The following is a 21,614-nucleotide window of genomic DNA, read 5'->3' as shown; positions in this document are numbered from 1 at the left end:
ACACTGACCGGCCCATGCGGCACGTGCACCAACAAAGCACGAGCGCACACAGAGCCTAGTCAGAAGTTTTAAAGGGCCGGTGGCCCATTTTGTAGTTCAGAGCCGCCGGCCTATTGGGAATCTGCCTGGCTCGCCAGATTATCAATCCGGGCCTGCAGATGGATAAGGCCCAACGGGTTGTCATCTTTCCCACAGGTACTGGATACAACTTCAGCCCTTGTTCTCGGTATAGGTGGCATGTCCCTCTCACTGGCTTTTCTAGCCCTAGGGAGTCTTCCTCACCTCTAGCAGTATATCTGTACTGCAATACCTTCTGCCCCTTGTAGCCTGAGTCCATTTTTCCCTGCAGCTCAGCAAGCTGTGTGCCTCTGGTCCCCGACATCCATTTTGAGGTTGCCCCAGGCCATTTAGACGGAATCACATGGAAGGGTATTTGCGGCAATCCACTGCCCCAAGTATTAGGCTAAGGCTGTGTGCACACGCTGCGGATTGGGGTGCGGATTTGGCCGCACGGATTTAGTAAAATCCCCAGGTAAATCTGCAGGTCAAAAGACCTGCGGTTTTACCTGCGGATTGCTCTGCGGTTTTGCCCTGCGGTTTTTCATCTCCTCAATGGAAGAGATGGTAAACCGCAGCAGAATCCGCAGAAAGAATTGACATGTCAATTCTTTCTGCGGTTTCAAAACCGCGCGGAAAAATCCACATCGTCTGCACTGCGGTTTTCGTTTTCCATAGGCTATAAAGGTACGGTACACCGCAGCAGAATCCGCAGCGTGTGCACACAGCCTAACACTGTCATTATTTAACACATGTCCCAATTTTAACGATATAGGGTGCTTGACAATTCAACAATAATCAATATCTTTTTTTCTGAACAGCTGTATAGCCTTTATAGCTGCTTACCAAAAGCACAAAAAGATTCTAGCTAAATAAAATGATGTTCTTTATTGATATGTATTAAAAAAAAAAAAAAAAAGTGAGAAAAAAAAAATTGAAAAGCAATATGACAAGGTAGACAAAAGGACTTCCTAAGGGGGAGGGTACAAAACCATTGGCTGCCTACTAAAGGATTAAGTAAATAAATCAGAATCCTATGTATTATTCATCATGATTGCCCAAATAAATATACAAAGTGCCAAGTGCATGACACAATTAATTTTAAGGGGAACTAAATCCTCCTATGTATCACCATAGCAAACGCTTATCTGCCCTGTTCAAAGCAAATGGATCTATAGAGTGAGAGAGCACTGTTCAATATATTGCAATAGGGCTACAAGTAAGGGTATGTTCACATTCTAAAATGCTGTAGATAAGCCCCCAATCCGACCTGCAAGAGAAGGAAAATAAGTTTTATTATACTCGGGAGGGCGGCTCAGTGCTGTCCGGTCCGGTGGGTGTCGCAGGTCTGGGTCCGGCACCTCCCATCTTCTTGAAACACCACCCTCCTGCTTTCTTCATGACTCCGTGGCATTGTGCGTCTGTTGAGGGCAGAGCAAATTCCTGCAGTGCGCAGGCGCTGGGTATCTCTGACCTTTCCCGACGCCTGAGCACTGCAATACTTTGCCCTCCACAGGGCAGAGAAGTACGCCAGCGCAGGAGCGCGATGTCGGGGAGCTATGAATCAAGCAGGAGGGCGGCGTCACAAGAAGATGGGAGGCGCCGGACCTGGATCTGCGATACCCATCGGACCGGACCGCACTGGACCGCCCCCCAGATGAGTATAATAAAACTTATTTTTCTTATCTTGCAGGTCGGATGCTGTAGATAAACCCTGAAAGACAGTGGCCGCATCTTATATTGGCCAAACCAGCTGACAGGTTCACTTTAATAGCAAGAATAATGCTATATGCTGTGCTCACATACCATATATTGAATGTTTTATTAATTTGAAATTTAAATTACCATAAACTAAAGAGTAACTAAACTTTTTTTTTTAATTTAATTATTGATCAATCTTTGCAAAGTTATGAATCTTTGGAATGTGCTCTATTATTTTATCTTGCTTCTTTTTTTCACTGAATTTTTCATGCATACTCATGTGAATTTCTCTTCTCCCCTCCCCCCATGCTAAGACACTATTTACAGACATCACGCCAGCCTTTCTAGAAGACACTGGCGATTGTCTAAACGCTGTGTCTAACATCATGTCCTCACTATATCTGAAACTGAACCTGTCAAAGACTGAACTCCTTGTGTTTCCTCCCGCTACTAATGTACCTATACCCGACATTGCCATTTCCGTGTGTGGTTCCACTGTTACTCCCCAGCAACATGCCCGCTGTCTTGGGGTCAAACTTGACTTCGAGCTTTCCTTTGCCTCCCACAGTCGATCACTGGCTTGCTCTTGTCATCTGCACCTCAAAAACATTTCTAGAATTCAACCTTTTCTTACTTTTGACTCCGAAAAAACTCTGACTGTTTCTCTTATTCATTCTCGTCTCGACTATTGTAACTCTCTTCTAATCGGTCTCCCTCTTACCAAACTCTCCCCCCTCCAATCTGTCTTGAATGCTGCTGCCAGGATCATATTCCTCGCCAATCTTTACACCGATGCCTCTACCTTGTGCCAGTCATTACACTGGCTACCCATCCACTCCAGAATTCAGTATAAACTTATTACCGTCACCCACAAAGCCCTCCATGGCTCAGCACCACCCTACATCTCCTCCCTTGTTTCAGTATACCACCCTACCCGCGCCCTCCGTTCTGCTGATGACCTGAGGTTAGCATCCTCAATAGTCAGAACCTCCCACTCCCGTCTCCAAGACTTTACACGTGCTGCGCCAATTCTTTGGAATGCACTTCCCAGGTCAATACGATTAGTCCCCAATCCCCACAAGTTTAAGCGTGCCCTGAAAACGCATTTATTCACACTGGCCTACCAAAAGTTTTACCATAACCAGGTTCCCCGCATCATGTTCCCACATGCTTTATGCATCCATTAGCCCTCTGTGTCTGTACTGTTACACACTTAACATTATGGCTGATCCATACAATCAGGGCAATTGTTACCACCCACCTTTCGTGTCTACCTTTTTTCCTCATAGACTGTAAGCTTGCGAGCAGGGCCCTCTTTCCTCTTGGTATTTGTTATGATCTATGTGATTATTGTTATGCTGTAATGTCTATTGTCTGTACAAATCCCCTCTGAAATGTAAAGTGCTGCGGAATATGTCGGCGCTATAGAAATAAAATTTATTATTATTGTTACAGACACTCCTGCTGTCAGTGTATATTTTCTAGACCTTCAAATCACCAGGATTTGTATATTCCTTTGCATGTCCCCTGCCTAACTGCCCCTTTATATTGTTTGACGCATCAACAGATCTTTAAAAAAAAAGGATTTTCATAGTCCATTTTTAATATCCAAATAACTTTTTGACTAGTTGATGGGCGTTTGTTTCCCCAGACTAGCTACCCACTCTGCAGGTTGTCACACCCTTGTGCTTGATAGGCAGAGAATCTACAGTAGCATGTAAAACTTTAGGCACCTCTAGTCAAAATTACTGTTATTGTGAACAGTTAAGCAAGTTGAAGATGAAATGATCTCAAAAGGGCCTAAAATTAAAGATGACACATTTCTTTTGTATTTTAGGCAAAAAATATAAAGTATATATTGTCATTTTTTACATTTTAAAAATTACACCCATTTATTGAACGCAGTGACAGCTCAGTCATTCAACTTGTTGCAGTGGCATGATGAGCTGTCTGTGTTTTGCTTGACAGCGCTGCTGTCCAATCTGAGACTGGCTGGTGCTGAGCATCCGTCAGGTGTTCCCTGTTCCTATTGATTACTCAGCTACTTAACTATCAGTCCCAGATAGCTGACATCAATAGCTTAGCTTACTGTTTGCCACATGGGTTTTTTTTGCCTTCCTCTGGATCAACATGTTAGGACAAGTTAGGATAGGATATGGGTTGAACTAGATGGACTTGCAGAGAGCAGCTGCTCCTTCCCCAGACACACGCTGAACAGTGATCTATGGAAAGTGAAACTAGTGAGGAGGGAAAATCATCCTGTATTCTGGGCCACTCCATGATTACAATACATAACTCATTATCAGTAATTCCTTCCCTCACTGTCCCAGGCTGCTGGCAGCAGTGAGAACAGACTGTGTGATGGCCAGTGATGGGTGTCTGCAGCTTCTAATCTGCACAGGGGATGGCAGTCACTGATGTCATCTGTTGTGTGACAAAGCCTCTGCTGTGTGAATGAGAAAGCTCTGTGTCACTGATGTCTTCACACAGCAGCAGATTTGGTGCAGTGTATGTGTGAGCACTGTGTCTCTAATTACACAAATACTGATGGGAGCAGCCTGTCCCAGAATACAGGACGATTTTCCCTCATCAGAGGGGGAGGATTTGTTACTGTGTGATAAGGGCTTCTTCGTGTGGACGGGGAGGGCCTGTAGCTATGGAGGGTGGGGTTGTTGCTACAGACGGCATGTTTTGAGTAGAGTAGGAGGTTATGACTAGTTCTCATTTCAAAGCCATAACACCCCCCCCTGGACGTTCTGTTCAGAATATCTAGAAAACTGTGCAAACTAGTGACAGAAAGTAAATTACTTATTGTCATAATTCTGCATGCAGCCCAGATATGTACTGAGATTATGTGAAAAGCCCGGACAACCCCTTTAATGTCTTCCTTCGACCTTAATAATTGTGTTACTATGTTACTAGCTTCAGATCAGTGTGGTTTGTTTTTCTGTGCCTTGTGCTTTGCATGTAGATCTATTGCTGCGAGACCTTGTACTTCCTTCTGACCATCCATTTGTCTAACCCCTTTGCTCTGATCAGCAATCTTCCTGGTATTCTGACTTTGGACCATTACCTGACTACGCCTACTGTTGTGAACTCCCTTGCTCGGATTTCTGAGCCGAAGCTCCCTCTGCTCCCTCTGGTGGTTACTGAGAGTATTGGAGCTGGCCAGGTGGATGGAGGTTCTCTACCTGACCATGATAATTGGGAATCTGGGATTGCTGGCTGGGAGCATATAATGGAGCTGGCTGCTCTTGAAGGTTGCTGATGATTTTTTCCTCTGTGTGCATTTGGAGCTCTTTTGTCCCCTGCCTGATCTGCATGTTCAGCTAAGTGATTCTTTTGCTAATCCTTTGCATCTAATCTGGTTGTGTCTTTTTTTTGCTTTGCTGCTAGAGTTCAGCGTGCTCCCTGCTGGGGGCAGCGCTGGGCCCTGCTTCATATGTTGCAGCTTGTTCAGTTCCTTGTTATGTTAGTATCTTTTGCTTGCTGCCAGTTTATACCAGAGTGCTGATCTAGCGGGGGTGAGATTGTGTGATCTCAAGCTTCTTTTGGATATCAGAAGTGTTGGACTTTTTCAGGGTTTTGTGCGTGATTGCAGACAGTATCTTTTTCTGTCCTGTCCTGTCTAGACAGCTTGGGCCCCACCGTTTGCTCAGTCTGTTCTCTGCCTGTGTTTGTGTCTCATCTTGTCTCACCTACAATATATGTTTGGGGGCTGTCTATTCCTTTGGGGATCTGCTCCGGGGCAGTTTAGATTTCACCTTTCTGTCTTTAGGCTTAGTTAGTCCTCTGGCTGTGACGAAGCGTCTAGGGCATCGTAGGAACGCTCCATGGCTACTGCTAGTGGTGCGGATAGGATCAGGGGTCTGCAATCTGCTTAGTTACCAACCTCTCTGGTCTTCTGGTGGCTTAGCCTGTTCCTGCCATCCTCCTCGGTGACCCATTCATAACAGCCTCTGTCTCTTCCCTTTGTTTATGTCGTACCTTCCTGGCTCTTGACCTGGAACTCCTTGACTACCCTGACTGATGGCTAGTCCGTGAGAAGTGATTCAGTGTCACACCACCCCTTACGATGAGAAGAATTGACACACAAAGCAATTTCAGAACATGGAAGCACTAAAACAGAAGTACTGTAATGATATTGTATAGCAACAGCTGTAAATCCAGACGGGAGACTTTTTTTTTTAGTAGTGGTAAACAAGGCCCGGTATTGCTGCACATTATATGGTTACTATGGTTACCAAGTAGCTGCGCTCCTGACCATGTTGCTGCATTTGGTTTGTGAGTGTCGTTTGCTGATATGAAACCACGATTTGTATATCGTAGGTGTGTCAGGAAATCATTGCTCCTTATAACAGAAAATCACACGCCCGCTTTAGGCTGATTAAACCGTTTAGAGAATTTCATACTAAATTGGTTTGCTACAATGAAGTATGGCAGAGCACAATGTCTGCACAGCAATGATTGACGCTAGAAGGTTCTCTAGTGTGTATACGTACAAGAATGCATGCAGGATCCAATGGTGCATGCCATGTTTTTCTGCTAAATTCCTATGGAAAGTGGCAGAACAAAACTGTATAAAATCAGAGGTATATGGAGGTACATTAAGGCCTCATATAACTGTAGAGAATAGCACCGCAGGGCGGCAAGTCCCTTGGGTGTCAGCTGTACATGACAGCTGACACCCTGCAGTATCAGACCAAGCCGGTTTTGCGATCAATCAGGGCTAATTATAAATTGTACATGTCCCACAGTGGGAATAAGCTAAAAACTGAAAAAATAGTGAATAAAATAAAACACATTAAAAAAGCGCACTCTAATCACGAAAGGCCGTTTCACCACTCAAAACGAAGTGCTTGTGATAAAACAAAAATAAACAAAAAACGTACACATAATTGTCATTGCCGCATCCAGAATGACCTGTTCCATAAAACTGGAACATTATAAATTCCGTTTAGCGAACGTCTTAAAAAAAATGCCAAAAATGTTGCTTTTAAATCATAGTGACTCACAAAAAAAATGAATAATTAATGATCAAAAAGTCATATGTAAAAAAAAATGGTAGAAATGAAAACGCCAAACCTTCCCGCAAAAAACAAGCACTAATATGGCTCATTCTGCAAAACAATTAAAAAAATAAAAAGTTACAGCTCTCAGACTATGGCGATGAAAAAACAAATTCATTTTTGTAAAATACTGTTTTTAGTGTATAAAAATAAATCATAAAAAATATATAAATCTGGTAATCGTACCGACCCAAAAAACAAATCAGTCTTATCACTTTTATCGCAAGGTGAACGGCGCAAAAAATAAAAATAAATAACTGAATTGATGGTTTTTGTTCATTCTGTGTCTGAAAAATCTGAATAAAAAGTGATCAAAAAATATTATTTACCCCAAAATGGTACAAAAAAAAATATGCAACTCGTCTCACAAAAATAAGCCCTTATACAGCTCTGTTCGTCAAAAAATAAAAAAGTTACAGCTTTCAAAATATGGAGTCAAAAAAAAAATACTTTTTATAAAAAAAGCATTTTTAGGCTGTGTTCACACGTTGCGGTTTTTTTTTTGCACTTTTCCAGTGGATTTACTAAAAAATCCGCTCAAAAAACGCTTAAAAGAAGCTTCTCGTTCATGTTAATGCATTTTGCACTTTTTGTGCATATTGATGCATTTTTTTCCACAAAAAAAAGCTTCACGGTAAAAAGCGCAGCAAGTTCATTAATTTCGCAGTAAATTCCGCATTTCTAGCTATTTTCTATGTGTCTGGGGACGCACGGAAAAATCGCACAAAATTTGCGGCAAAAACACGTGGAAAAAAACGCGCGTTTTCTGGGAAGGAGTCCTGTTTTTATGCAGAAATTTTCTGCATACGTGTGCACATAGCCTTACTGTGTGATAGCAGCAAAATCTAAAATAAAAACGATATAAATCTGGTATCTCTGTAATCGCATAGACCCGAAGAATAAATCTGCCTCATCACTTATACTGCATTGTGAATAGCGCAAAATAAAAAATAAGAGCTATTGTTGTACTGCTTAAAAAGTATATTAATGTGTATGCAAAATGTAAATGCATATAAACACATGACCTTTACACATAGAAAACAAAAAGCAAAAAGCAAATATCCTAAAATAAAAAAGTAAAAAATAATAAATTGTAAAAATTGCATGAAGGTAGTAATAATATTAAGGGTATTTAGTAAACATAATTTTGATCAAAAGAATGTACAAGCCATCCCGCCACGTCAAGGCAACCCTTGTGGGACAGTTCTAACTCTTGCATTTAAAATCTTTCCACTTGTCAAGTAATGTAAATGTGAACAAGGAATGAGGGACTGAACCACCAGTAAAGGCACAGGCAAGATCGCCTTGGAATTGGGGATGCCGGCCATGTGAACGGATCATGATATGTCCTACATAGGGAGGCTCAGGTGGGCACTATAATGGGAGCCGGACTGCTATAGTATCTTTCTTTCTCCGTTTCTTTCTTTCTCTCTGTTTCTTTCTCTCTCTGTTTTCTTTCTCTGTTCTTTCTTTCCCTCTCTAATCTTTCTTTCACTCTCTGTTCTTTCTTTCCCTCTCTAATCTTTCTTTTTTTCTTTCACTCCTCTGTTCTTTTTTTCTCTCTGTTCTTTCTCTTTCTTTGTTCTTTTTTTCCCCTTTCTTTCTGTTTCTCTTTCTTTCTTTCTCTCTCTGTTCTTTCTTTCCCCTCTTTCTTTCTTTCTCTCCCCTCTTTCTTTCTCTCTCTGTTCTTTCTTTCTTTTTCTTTTTTTCTTTCTTTCTCTCTCTGTCTCTCTGTTCTTTTTCTTTCTCTTTCTTTGTTTCTTTCTTTCTCTCTCTCTGTTCTTTCTTTCCCCTCTTTCTTTCTTTCTTTCTTTCTTTCTCTCTGTTCTTTTTCTGTCCCCTCTTTCTTTCTCTCTCTCTGTTCTTTCTTTCTCTCTATGGTCTTTCTTTCTCTCTCTGGTCTTTCTTTCTTGCCCCTCTTTCTTTCTCTCTCTGTTCTTTCTTTCCCCTCTTTCTTTCTCTCTTTTCTTTCGCTCTCTGTTCTTTCTTTCTTTCCCCTCTTTCTTTCTCTCTCTGTTCTTCCTTTCTGTCTCTGTTCTTTCTTTCTCTCTCTGTTCTTTCTTTTTTCTCTCTCTCTGTTCTTCCTTTCTCTCTCTGTTCTTTCTTTCTCTCTCTGTTCTTTCTTTCTGTTCTTTCTTTCTTTCCCCTCTTTCTTTCTCTCTCTCAGTTTTCTTTCTTTCTCTTTCTTCTTTTTCTTTCTTTTTCTCTCTCTGTTCTTTTTTTCTTTCCCCTCTTTCTTTCTCTCTCTCTATTCTTTCTCTCTCTGTTCTTTCTTTCTATCTCTGTTCTTTCTTTCTCTGTTCTTTCTTTCTTTCTCTCTCTCTTTTCTTTCTTTCTCTCTGTTTTCTTTTTTCTCTCTCTCTGTTCTTTCTTCTCCTCCGTACCAGTCAGTGTGCCCACAGTACCAGCCACTGTGCCCATAATGCCAGCCACTGTGCCCTCAGTACCAGTCAGTGTGATCAGCAGTGCTAAATGGTTGTGGTTGGGGCGTGGACATGGGTGTGACTAGTTGTGAAATGGGTGTGATTGGGGGTGTGGCCTTAAATTTGCCACAGTGCGTTATGCATGCCACAGTCTTTGTCCCTCTTTCCCTTCTTCAAAAGTTGGGACGTATGCCATAGATGAATACATTGAGGGGTCTAGTTTCCAAAATGTGGTCACGTGTGTGGGGTTTCTGCTGTTTTCACATGTCAGGGGCTCTTCAAATGTGACATGTGATATTCACTATCTATCCGAGGCAAATAGCGCTCTTTCCTTTCTTTACCCTGCCTTGTGCCCAGGCAGAAGTTTTTGACCACATATGGGGAATCGTCATGCTTGAAAAAAATTGCGCAACAAATTATGGGTTCAATTTTTTCCTATTATCCATTGTGTAAGTTACAAACTTGAGGCTAAAGTAAAGTAATTTCTCCATCTCCTCCATTGCCGGCATCTGCAGGAATCGCACTGCACTGGGGTGATATTCGAGTGCAGGGCGATGTTTCATATGCTCCTATAGATCTGTATGGGTGTGTGCGATCCAATTCTCGCAGCCATTCTGTTAGTGTGGATGGTCTGGAGCCGGAACTCCAGGAGTGGACCCTCTGGACCGTGGCACTGAGGGACCCCGGGCGAGCTGCCAGGTGGAACCAACCCCTATACAGGGACCGTTAGGAGCAAGCCCAGGGATTCGAGTACCACGGTAGCCGGTACCGAGAGGGACGGCTCACAGGAGAGACGGGTGAGTATATCTGAATGACGGTACTGGATACTAGAACACCATTTGTGTACACGGAAGTGCGTTAACTTCAGAATAGTGCGAGACAGGAACACGTGAGCTCGTATGGCGTGTAGCGAGTAATACGTTCGGAGGTAACCAAAGCAGGACGCGTGCAAGGAGCACGACAGAGAACCGAATGGAGCAGCAGTCGTGCCAAGAGGCGTAACAGAGCACAGGGACAGAGTGAGTGTCAGGAGGCACGACTGAGCAAGAGACAGAGGACAGGATACGAGAGTGTGCCAGGAGGCACTACTGAGCAAAAAGCAATTGAGAGTTCAAAACGAGTGCTAGGAGCACAATAGAATGCAAGACAGAGCAGAGGACCTGAGAACAGCGCACAGCCAGGCAGGGACACAGCAGACCCAGCCAGGAAGCACAACAATAATCAGGCACCTCCCATAGGGGGAGGTCGCCTGATATAGCACATGACTACTACTGGTTCCGGGTCAGGTCCTCTAGCCAGAAGCACCTGCTCGCTACAGCTTCCGGGTCAGGTCCTCCTTTACCATAGAGAGGACCGACCCGAGGCCTGGAGGACAGGAACGCGCCAATGCAAGCGCGACATGGAGGAGGCGAAAACCCGAAAGCGCTGCATGCGCGTGTGCACCCAACGAGGGGCCCGGAGCGAGCGCGACACCGGAGAGAATGACGTCGGGACCGCAGCCCCGCCTCCTGGGGAGTGCGGCATGACACATTCTCAGCACACTGCAATTATCGAATCATCATGAGAACTTATTTGCATATGTGAGCTGCCCCATAGTTTAACACTGGGCCGATTACACTCCGATATTTTATTGGATTTACACTCGTCCGATTTCAGCACAAGTGCGAGCAAGCCCTAATGCTTCAAAATTAAAAACCTGCTAGTCATCAAAAAATTTTAAAAAGTGCACAGGAAACAAACAAAAAAATGCTACAAAAAGATGCTTCTCATCCTGCAGTCGTTCCCAATTGAAAACCCTGTGATTTTTGTCCACCTGAAAAAGACTTTGTGGGAACATACCCATAAAGACACTCTCAGACTGCCCATTTCAATAGACAAGTCAGCCCCTTTCTCAGCTGTGACAGATAAGGGGTCTAGCTTAGCTATTGAAATGAGCAATTGGCCAGCCTCCTTCGAACATAGTTCTGATCATGTGCTGATAAAAGAAACACAGTAAACACTGCTTTGCATCTGGCACAAACAAAAGAGGACCTGCTACAACCTGGGTCTGTATCTTGTAGCTGAAGATCGGAGCACTGTATATTAGTATGTCACACTTAACTTACTAATAATTGAAAGTGGATCTGTCACCAGATTGCACAATGAAAGATCACATGTTATTTAATCAACCTATTAAACCAGATGAAGCTGGTGTACTTACATGTGCTTCTAACTAAACTAGAACATCATCAAAAAGTTAATTTATTTCAGTTCAATACTTCAATACACTTCAATACAAAAACTGAAACTCATATATTATATAGAGTCATTACAAGCAGAGTGATCTATTTCAAGGGTTTATTTCTGTTAATGTTGATGATTATGGCTTACAGCCAATGAAAACCCAAAAGTCATTATCTCAGTAAATTAGACCAGCTTGAAAAATTATTTTAAAATCCAAAATGTTTGCCTACAGAAATGTATGTTCAGTAAATGCACTCAATACTTGGTCGGGCCTCCTTTTGCATCAATTATTGCATCAATGCAGCATGGCATGGAGACAATCAGCCTGTGTCACTGCTGAGGTGTTATGGAAGCCCAGGTTGCTTTGATAGCAGCCTTCAGCTCGTCTGCATTGTTGGGTCTGGTGTCTCATCTTCCGTTTGACAATTCCCAATAGATTCTCTATGGTATTAAGGTCAGGCGAGGTTACTGGCCAATCAAGCACATTGATACTGTTGTTTGTAAACCAGGTATTGGTACTTTTGGCCATGTGGACAGGGGCCAAGTCCTGCTGGAGAATGACATTTCCATCACCAAAAAGCTTGTCGGCAGAGGGAAGCATGAAGTGCTCTAAAATTTCCTGGTAGACGACTGCACCGACTTTGGTCTTGAGAAAACACAGTGGACCTAAATGAAATGCAAAATTTATTTTCATCTGAAAACACCTTGGACCACTGAGAAACAGTCCAGTTCTTTTTTTCCTTGGCCCAGGTAAGACCTTTCTGGCGTTGTCTATTGGTCATGAGTGGCTTGACACAAGGAATGCAAAACTTGTAACCCATGTCCTGGATACGTCTGTGTGGTGGTTTTCAAATGTCCTTTTCTTAACAATCCTTTCAAGGCTGCGGTTATCCCGGATGCTTGTGGTTTTTGTTAATTATTCTAATTTACTGAGATAATGACTTTTGGGTTTTCATTGGCTGTAAGCCATAATCATCAACATTAACAGAAATAAACACTTGCAATAGATCACTCTGTCTGTAATGACTCTGTATAATTCACTTTTTGTATTGAAGAACTGAAATAAATTAACTTTTTCATGATATTCTAATTTAGTGAGAAGCACTTGTATTTTGAAAGTCCTTTCCTTTCCTTGACTAATATTGAAATGAGCTTTTTATGAGTCCTGCTTTAACTTCACCTATAAAATGCTCTTTTTAATTTATATCAGGATTATATAGCCATTCTGACATGGAGTACCAAAGTAAATACACCTGCCTTACCATGTCTGTGTTCAATTTATTTACATTAACTGCTTATATTGTATACTATTGAAGCAAGTAAAAAGTGTGAAAAAAAGTTTTTTAAAATATAAAAAATATAAAAATTTAAATAACCAGCCTTTTTCCCCATTCAAAATAAACATTAAAAAAATACAAATATTTTGTATCGCTGCGTTAAGAATAGCCCAATTTATCAATACATAAAAATAATTACGGTAATCTGATCGGTAAATGGCGTAACGAGAAAAATAGTAAAAATGCCAGAAGTACGTTTTTTTGGCCGCTACAACATTGCAATAAAATGCAATAACAGGCAATCAATACATCGTATCTACCTCAAATAGTATGGGTAAAAACGTCAGCGCACAAAAAATAAGCCCTCGCCCAGCCCCAGATCCTGAAAAATGGAGAAACTATGGGTCTCAGAAAATGGTGCCCTTTTTAACAAACTTTAGATTTTTTCACCACCTAAATAAAAAAGAACCTAGACATGTTTGGTGTCTACAAACTCATAATTACCTGGAGAATCATATTGGCAGGTTAGTTTTAGCATTTAGCTGACATGGTAAAAAGAAAACCCAAAAAACAATTACCGCATGTAATTGCACTTTTTTTTGCAAAAGTTATACGTCCGCTAACTCTATTTCACTTTTTTAAATTTGTCATTCAGGAGCTGTAGAAATACATAATCTGCATTGCCAGCGATATTGTATAACAGTTGACTGGAATCGATAGATACAAAGAAGAGGGTCATTTTATTTTATTTTTTTTAATTCAGTAAGAATATTTATTTTTTTGTCAGTTGATTCCAAGACTCACATTCACTCACTGTGAGCAGCTGTTTTACTAGAAGTATACAACTTATATTATAATCATAATTGATCTTCACCCAAGTGAAAAACCACACAAATGGCAGGTGTGCAGCTCATCCTGTGGTTTACAGGTCACAAACATCTGCTCTTATTCTCTTTTAGGTTAAAACGGTTAAAACTAAACTCAACCTTTCGGCCATGCTAGGTATAAAAATGATTGTCTATATCGATGGCTAGGGGACACTAAAGATAAAACTTTTCCCACATAAAAAAAAGAATTTGCTAGCTCCCCTGATACATTTGTTTAAAATGAATCTGTCACTAGGTTTTTGCTACCCCATCTGAAAGCAGCATGATGTAGGGGCAGATTCCAGTGATGTGTCATTAAGGCTAGGTTCATATTTGTGGATGACCGAGCTGCGGAGGGCTGCGGAGGGCTGCGGCCCTGACGAAGAAGGTCCGTGCACCTTCGAAACGCGTTGGCGTTTGGCCCCCTGCAGCCACCGTCTCTCAATTCCCATCTCCCCGCTCTAGGTGACGTCACCCAGACCACGCCCCCTCCACACTCCGTCACTGTTAGCGGCGTCCTTCGGCCGGCGCACACCGCGTGCATCAAGGTCTTGGCGAGGTCAGGTGGGTTCCATCAGGGGAGAACGCTCTCCAGTCCCCAGCCTCCCTCTTCATGGTGCACTTATTCCATTCTGTGTGTCGGTGTGATCCGGTGTGATCACCGGTGTACGGCTTACGTCACACTCTCTGCTCCAGTGCCCAGGATTCCCCCGTCGCCTAAGCATCGCTTTATCCAAAGGTAGGCAGGATTTTATTCATCTACTGCACTTTCTACCCTCCTTTTTAGTTATTGTTCTCTGTTACTTGTATAGCAGCAACTTCAGCGCGGTGCACTACTTGTTATATTTTATGAATCCAAATGTGCTGAGTTTGAGAACGTTTTCCGAACAAGTTCACTCATCTCTAGTAGTGACAATGTCTTCTCTCACACTAACGGTACTGCTCCTTTGGAGGCTGGTGGCCATGGCTTGCAAAGTAGTGTCATGGAGGGATTGAGAATTTCACAAGAAAAACAATGGTGTGCTTGGTTTTAATGCAACTTTAATCTTTTATGAGTTATTTACAAGTTTATGACCACTTATAAAATGTGTTCAAAGTGCTGCCCATTGTGCTGGATTGTCAATGCAACCCTCTTCTCCCACTCTTGACACATTGATAGCAACACCGCAGAAGAAATGCTAGTCTAAGGGGGTCATATTCCTTGTAGCAATGCTCGGACCTGACACCCATAATGTGGTGGTGCACCATCTTGCTGGAAAAACTCAGGGAACGTGCCATCTTCAGTGCATAAAGAGGGCGACACATCATCATGTAGCATTTTCAGATATCCAGTGGCATTGAGGTTTCCATTGATGAAGAATGGCCCCACTATCTGTGTACCCCATATACCACACCATACCATCAATTATGGGTATCAGGTCCGAGCATTCCTACGTGAACAGTTTCCTGGAAAGTGGAATGGACATCGTGGGCCAGCTGAATGGCCACCAAGGTCTCCCGATCTGACCCCTTTAGACTTTTATCTTTGGGGTCATCTGAAGGCAATTGTCTATGCTGTGAAGATACGAGATGTGCAGCATCTGAAACAACGGATACTGGAAGCCTTTACTAGCAGTTCTTCTGCGGTGTTGCTATCAGTGTGTCAAGAGTGGGAGAAGAGGGTTGCATTGACAATCCAACACAATGGGCAGCACTTTGAACACATTTTATAAGTGGTCATAAACTTGTAAATAACTCATGAAAGAATAAAGTTACATTACAACCAAGCACACCATTGTTTTTCTTGTGAAATTCTCAATAAGTTTGATGTGTCACATGACCCTCTTCCCATTGAAAAAAAAATAAAGTTGGATCCAAAATGGCCACCATGGTCACCACCTGTATTGAAAAGTTTCCCCCCTCCCATATACTAATGTGCCACAAACAGGAAGTTTATATCACCAACCATTCCCATTTTATTTAGGTGTATCCATATAAATGGCCACCCTGTAGTATCATTCTCTAAATCTTTCATACTAGGTAGGCAATTTGCAATCCACAACTGTATCAGGGCGACTATGTCCATCCTACAGCAGTCTCAGCACTACCAATATCTCTGCTCCACTGTTGTTCTCCACTATGCTCCCGTTCAGACCTCTCCCAGCTTTCCACTGAGCTGTAGTCAATTCTAGGATAATGCTTCTGCCACTTTTTCTGGATTCCTGTAATCTGCTTGCTGTCTGGTGGATGCTCACTGTGCTGTAACCACAGCCACTCCCTTATATTTCTATTATCAATTTAATGGCATAAAAGGTGAAATAACATGAATAAGAATAGAGACAAAAACTTGCAAAAAAGTATCTTTTGCATATATTACTGTTTTCTACATTCTAAATTAGCGTACAGTATGTAGTCTGATATGTTCATCCCTAGGTAATACTAAAAGCTGCATTAAAAAGGAAAATAGAACAATGTGCATATACACGTGAAATACAGTGAATGCATTCATCATCTCTGCATTTTCCACCTTGCAACCACAATAATCTATCATTTTACTACAGCAGACATATTATAATATCAGCATGGTATATTAGCGTGAATAGGAATCCTTACTGATCTAGGGCTAACCTATACCATATCACATGTGATCTGATTTCATCCAGACAATGACTATATTATGTTTCTTTCCAGAATATGGTGGCTGTGACATTCATTTGGATTTTGGGGATCCTTCTGTATCCAGGATCATTTGGAGACAAAGAGACAGAAGGTAATATACGGTATTTCTTTTATATGGTCGAACATTTGTGTCCTCCTGAGATTTTTACAGGTACTGCAGGTCCCAGCACAGGCTCCGCGCGGCTGCTCAGGTCTCGTTATTTTGTCTGGAGCAGTGACATCATTTCACCAGCAATCATCTGTCGACATGACGTCACTGCTACAGCTACAACACTGAGACCTGTGCCGTGATGGGGACTCTGCTCCACTTAATATCAGCGGCAGATTCTCTGTTATTTTCCTCCAGCGATATCAGAGGCGAGACAGCCAAAGGACTGAAAACAGTGGCCCGCGGGCTACACCATACCTTCTCCCGCAGCCAGTTCTCTGCCACCCACTTCCCGATGTCACCGCTAGCCGTATCCTCAGGATGCAGACAGTGGTGAATACATTGGTGGACGACCTTCTACCAAACAGTGTATGAAACAGCAGAGTCACTGCATATGTATATGGGTTGTTTGCATATCTGTAGGGGGCTATGTGAGGGCTTAGGGCTCACACTCACTTGCGAGAGACTAGTACCATTCTCGTGCGAGTCTCTCGCATGAAAACCCGACACTGGGACCGGAGCGTACAGCTACATGTATTTCTATGCAGCCGCACGATCCAGTCCCAGTGCCGGCGGCAGTGCCGAGTTTTCATGCGAGAGACTCGCACGAGAATGGTACTAGTCTCTCGCAAGTAAGTATGAGCCCTTAAACTGAATAGGGGGAGGTTATGTGGCTGCTCATATTGTATACAGAGAGGCTATGTGGGGGCTCATACTGCATATAGGAGACTATGTGGTTGCCCATACTGTAATTAGGAGGCTATGTGGGGGCTCATACTGTATAGGAGGCTATTTGAGAGCTCATACTGTATATAGGAGGCTTTGTGGGGACTCATAGTGTATCTGTGAGGCTATGTGGGAGCCCATACTGTTTTTAGGAGACAATGTGGAGGCTCACACTGTATATAGGGGGCTATGTGGGGGCTCATATTGTATATAGGAGGCTGTGTTGGGGCTTATAGTGTATATAGAAGGCTATTTTGTGGCTTATACTGTATATAGGCTATGTGGGGGCTTATGGGACATTTTACTGTATATAGGAAGCTATATGAGGACTCATTACATATAGAGAGGCTATGTGGGGACTGAAATTGTATATAGGAGGCTATGTGAGGGTTCAAACTGTATTGCGGAGTCTATGTGGGGGCTCACACTGTATTTAGGAGGCAATGTAGTGGTTCACACTGTATTTAGGAGGCTTTTGGGGAGCTCATACTGTATATAGGAGGCTATGTAGGGGTTTATACTGTATAGAGGGGGGCTCATATTGTATATAGGAAGCTATGTGGGGTTTATACTGTATATAGGGGCTATGTAGGGGCTCATACTGTATATAGGAGGCTGTGTGAGGATTTTTTGTATATAGAGAGGCTATATAAGGGTTCATATTGTAATTAGGAGGCTATGTGGGGTCTTATACTTTATTTAGGAGGCTACATGAGGGCTCACACTGTCTATAGAAGGCTATGTGGAGGTTCATACTGTGTTTGAGAGGCTATGTAAGGGTTCATCCTGTATATAGGAGGCTATGTGGGGGCTTATAGCATATATAGGATGTTATATGGGGCCTCACTCTGTATATAGGAGGCTATCAAGGGGCTCATTACGTATATAAGGGGCTATGTATGGCCTCAAACTATATATAGGAGGATATACAATGACTCATTGTATATAGGGAAGCTATGTGGAGGCTTACACTGTGTGGGGGCTCTTGCAGTATTTAGGAGGTTATGTGGAGGTTCCATCCATCTGGTCAGATTATTATAGAAAATGTTCATTATTTCTTTCTACATCAATTATTCTGAATTTTTGCCTTTCCACTATCTAAGTGGAAGTGGGGGCGTTAATGGTGGGGCTTGTAAAGTCCACATTTTCAGTTTACAGAAAAACAAGAACAAATAACAGAAATGCTGTGGTTGTTTGCTGCAAACAAGAGATGACAGATTACGTTGCTCGCTCAAAGCTTGATGAGAACTGAAACACTTGTGAGCGAGGTACATCTGATTAAACTTGACAATTGTCTTGGTTCCAAGTTTTGGGGACAACCAAGAAAGGAACACGAAACACACAAAAAAATATCTGTGTAAGTTTCCCTGAATCTCCTCTCTTTATTTGATCATATGTCTCATACTACAATTAACATAGTAACATAGTAACATAATTATTAAGGTTGAAGGAAGACTTTAAGTCCATCTAGTTCAACCCATGTCCTATCCTAACTTGCCCTAACATGTTGATCCAGAGGAAGGCAAAAAAAAACCATGTGGCAAACAGTAAGCTTCACATTGGGGAAAAAAAATAAATTCCTTCCCGACTCCACATACGGCAATCAGACTAGCTCCCTGGATCAACGCAACACTAAAGAAACTAGTGTATATACCCTGTAATATTATACTTTTCAAGAAAGGCATCCAGTCCCTTCTTAAATTTTAGTAGGGAATCACTAATTACAACATCATATGGCAGAGAGTTCCATAGTCTCACTGCTCTTACAGTAAAGAATCCGTGTCTGTGATTATTCTTAAACATTCTTTCCTCCAGACGTAGAGGATGCCCCCTTGTCCCCGTCACAGGTCTAAGAGTAAAAAGATCATTAGAAAGGTCTTTGTACTGTCCCCGCATATATTTATACATTGTGTGGTATAGTAACCACTGAGTCCGCTAGGGGGAGCTGTGTGGATTTCCCAGGAGAAAGGATGAATGGCAGAATACAGAATGGCCGTTATGTATCCCAAAGTGGGTGGCTTTGGGATGGAGACTTATGTGTTGGTCAGCAATATTGCTGAGGTGTTGTTTCAATGTGTAAGGGAGAAGTCTCCAGGTAACTAGAGAGATGGGCGGACCTGGTTACCTACAAACCCACTCAGGGGGTGTGTTTAAAGCACTGTTGGAAAGAGTGTGTAAATGCTTGAAGGACCTGTGATGAGGTCAGAGTCATGTGACCCGGTGGGCGTGGCTATGAACCATATAATGTGGCCAGGGTAGGTCACAGGTGGTGAATGCAGGGACCTGGTTGGTCCAGTGTGGAAGGTCCCGTCTGGGTGAGATGGGGCTGCCTTCTGACTGCAAGTGAACGCTGTGTTAATGGCTGCACGTGCCTGGTAATTCCCTGGAGGGAATGGACGTCTGCCGCATGATGGTGAAGGAACCATGAGTGACCCTGACGTGGGTGAGATAACCCTGAGGCTGAAGAGCCTGTGTAATGGACATTTGCTTGACCTGTGTGATATAAGGATAACCAGAGTGAAGCTATAATGGACGCTATGCTATTATAAGAACTTTATGTTGCTTCTATGGATTTATGCTGCTGAATAAACCGCATGGACTGTTTTGGTTTTGTGGAAAACCTGGTGCCGGATGTGTTTTGTTCGCTGCCTAGTGAGGATCCCCTAACTGAATAACAGCGCTACCTCACAATTGTAATAAGATCACCCCTAAGCCTTCGATTTTCCAAACTAAATAACCCCAAGTGAAATAACCTGTCTTGGTATTGCAGACCCCCCAGTTCCCTAATAACCTTGGTCGCTCTTCTCTGCACCTGCTCCAGTTCAGATATGTCTTTCTTATACTGACAATAAAGTTTTATTTTGCTTTTCTTTTGTCTCAGAAGATTACCGTAGCTATGTCTTCCTCCACCTCACTTTCCTGTCTGTGGCTGTATGCTCGATCCCCAATTATTGGCTCAATTAAATTGGTATTAACATCGGATAGCACTCAGGCCAATAATATACTTTGGAGCAATTAGGCATAAGAAAAAATCACAGCATGCTGCAAGTGCATCCGATAATCGAATCATGCGTGCCCAAACAAGACTGAGTGCGGGTAAAACATTGGACTACACTTAAATGTCATCAGAGTGTCATCAGAGGATAGACTGATTTACGCAGAGACAATGGAGAAGATGGAGAAATTACGTTCTCCTCACCTGACAGAGTTTGAGCCAAGTGTCATTGGCATAATTGGAGCGAATCTCATGCACGAAGGAATACAGTTGTGGCCAAAAGTATTGACACCCCTGCAATTCTGTCAGATAATACTCAGTTTCTTCCTGAAAATGATTGCAAACACAAATTCCTTGGTATTATTGTCTTCATTTAATTTGTCTTAAATGAAAAAACACAAAAGAGAATGAAGCAAAAAGCAAAACATTGATCATTTCACACAAAACTCCAAAAATGGGACAGACAAAAGTATTGGCACCCTCAGCCTAATACTTGGTTGCACAACCTTTAGCCAAAATAACTGCGACCAACCGCTTCCGGTAACCATCAATGAGTTTCTTACAATGCTCTGCTGGAATTTTAGACCATTCTTGTTTGGCAAACTGCTCCAGGTCCCTGATATTTGAAGGGTGCCTTCTCCAAACTGCCATTTTTAGATCTCTCCACAGGTGTTCTATGGGATTGAGGTCTGGACTCATTGCTGGCCACCTTAGAAGTCTCCAGTGCTTTCTCTCAAACCATTTTCTAGTGCTTTTTGAAGTGTGTTTTGGGTCATTGTCCTGCTGGAAGACCCATGACCTCTGAGGGAGACCCAGCTTTCTCACACTGGGCCCTACATTATGCTGCAAAATTTGTTGGTAGTCTTCACACTTCATAATGCCATGCACACGGTCAAGCAGTCCAGTGCCAGAGGCACCAAAGCAACCCAAAACATCAGGGACCCTCCGCCATGTTTGACTGTAGGGACTGTGTTCTTTTCTTTGAATGCCTCTTTTTTCTCCTGTAAACTCTATGTTGATGCCTTTGCCCAAAAAGCTCTACTTTTGTCTCAACTGACCAGAGAACATTCTTCCAAAACGTTTTAGGCTTTTTTAGGTAAGTTTTGGCAAACTCCAGCCTGGCTTTTTATGTCTGGGGGTAAGAAGTGGGGTCTTCCTGGGTCGCCTGCCATACAGTCCCTTTTCATTCAGACGCCGATGGATAGTACGGGTTGACACTGTTGTACCCTCAGACTGCAGGTCAGCTTGAACTTGTTTGGATGTTAGTCGAGGTTCTTTATCCAACATCCGCACAATCTTCCGTTGAAATCTCTTGTCAATTTTTCTTTTCCGTCCACACCTAGGGAGGTTAGCCACAGTGCCATGGGCTTTAAACTTCTTGATGACACTGCGCACGGTAGACACAGGAACATTCAGGTCTTTGGAGATGGACTTATAGCCTTGGGATTGCTCATGCTTCCTCACAATTTGG

The 21,614-nt window shown here is 42.6% G+C and overlaps 1 protein-coding gene across 2 annotated transcripts in view; it reads left to right on the top strand.

Moving 5' to 3' along the window:
* ITGB7 (integrin subunit beta 7) overlaps positions 1-21,614 on the top strand; it is a 173,852-nt gene that overhangs the window by 31,528 nt on the left and 120,710 nt on the right. For both annotated transcript variants that reach the window (XM_073546181.1, XM_073546180.1), the window contains exon 2: positions 16,287-16,365. In XM_073546181.1, the coding sequence (XP_073402282.1) occupies positions 16,290-16,365 (76 nt within the window). In that variant the 5' untranslated portion in view covers positions 16,287-16,289. The remainder of the gene's footprint in view (positions 1-16,286; positions 16,366-21,614) is intronic.

This window comes from Dendrobates tinctorius, unplaced genomic scaffold (assembly GCF_039654945.1).
Source record: "Dendrobates tinctorius isolate UK_male_01 unplaced genomic scaffold, ASM3965494v1 ptg000145l, whole genome shotgun sequence".
In the NCBI taxonomy this organism is placed as follows: domain Eukaryota; kingdom Metazoa; phylum Chordata; class Amphibia; order Anura; family Dendrobatidae; genus Dendrobates; species Dendrobates tinctorius.
The sequence above is the reverse complement of the archived record's forward strand: the minus strand, read 5'-3'. Positions and strand labels throughout refer to the sequence as shown.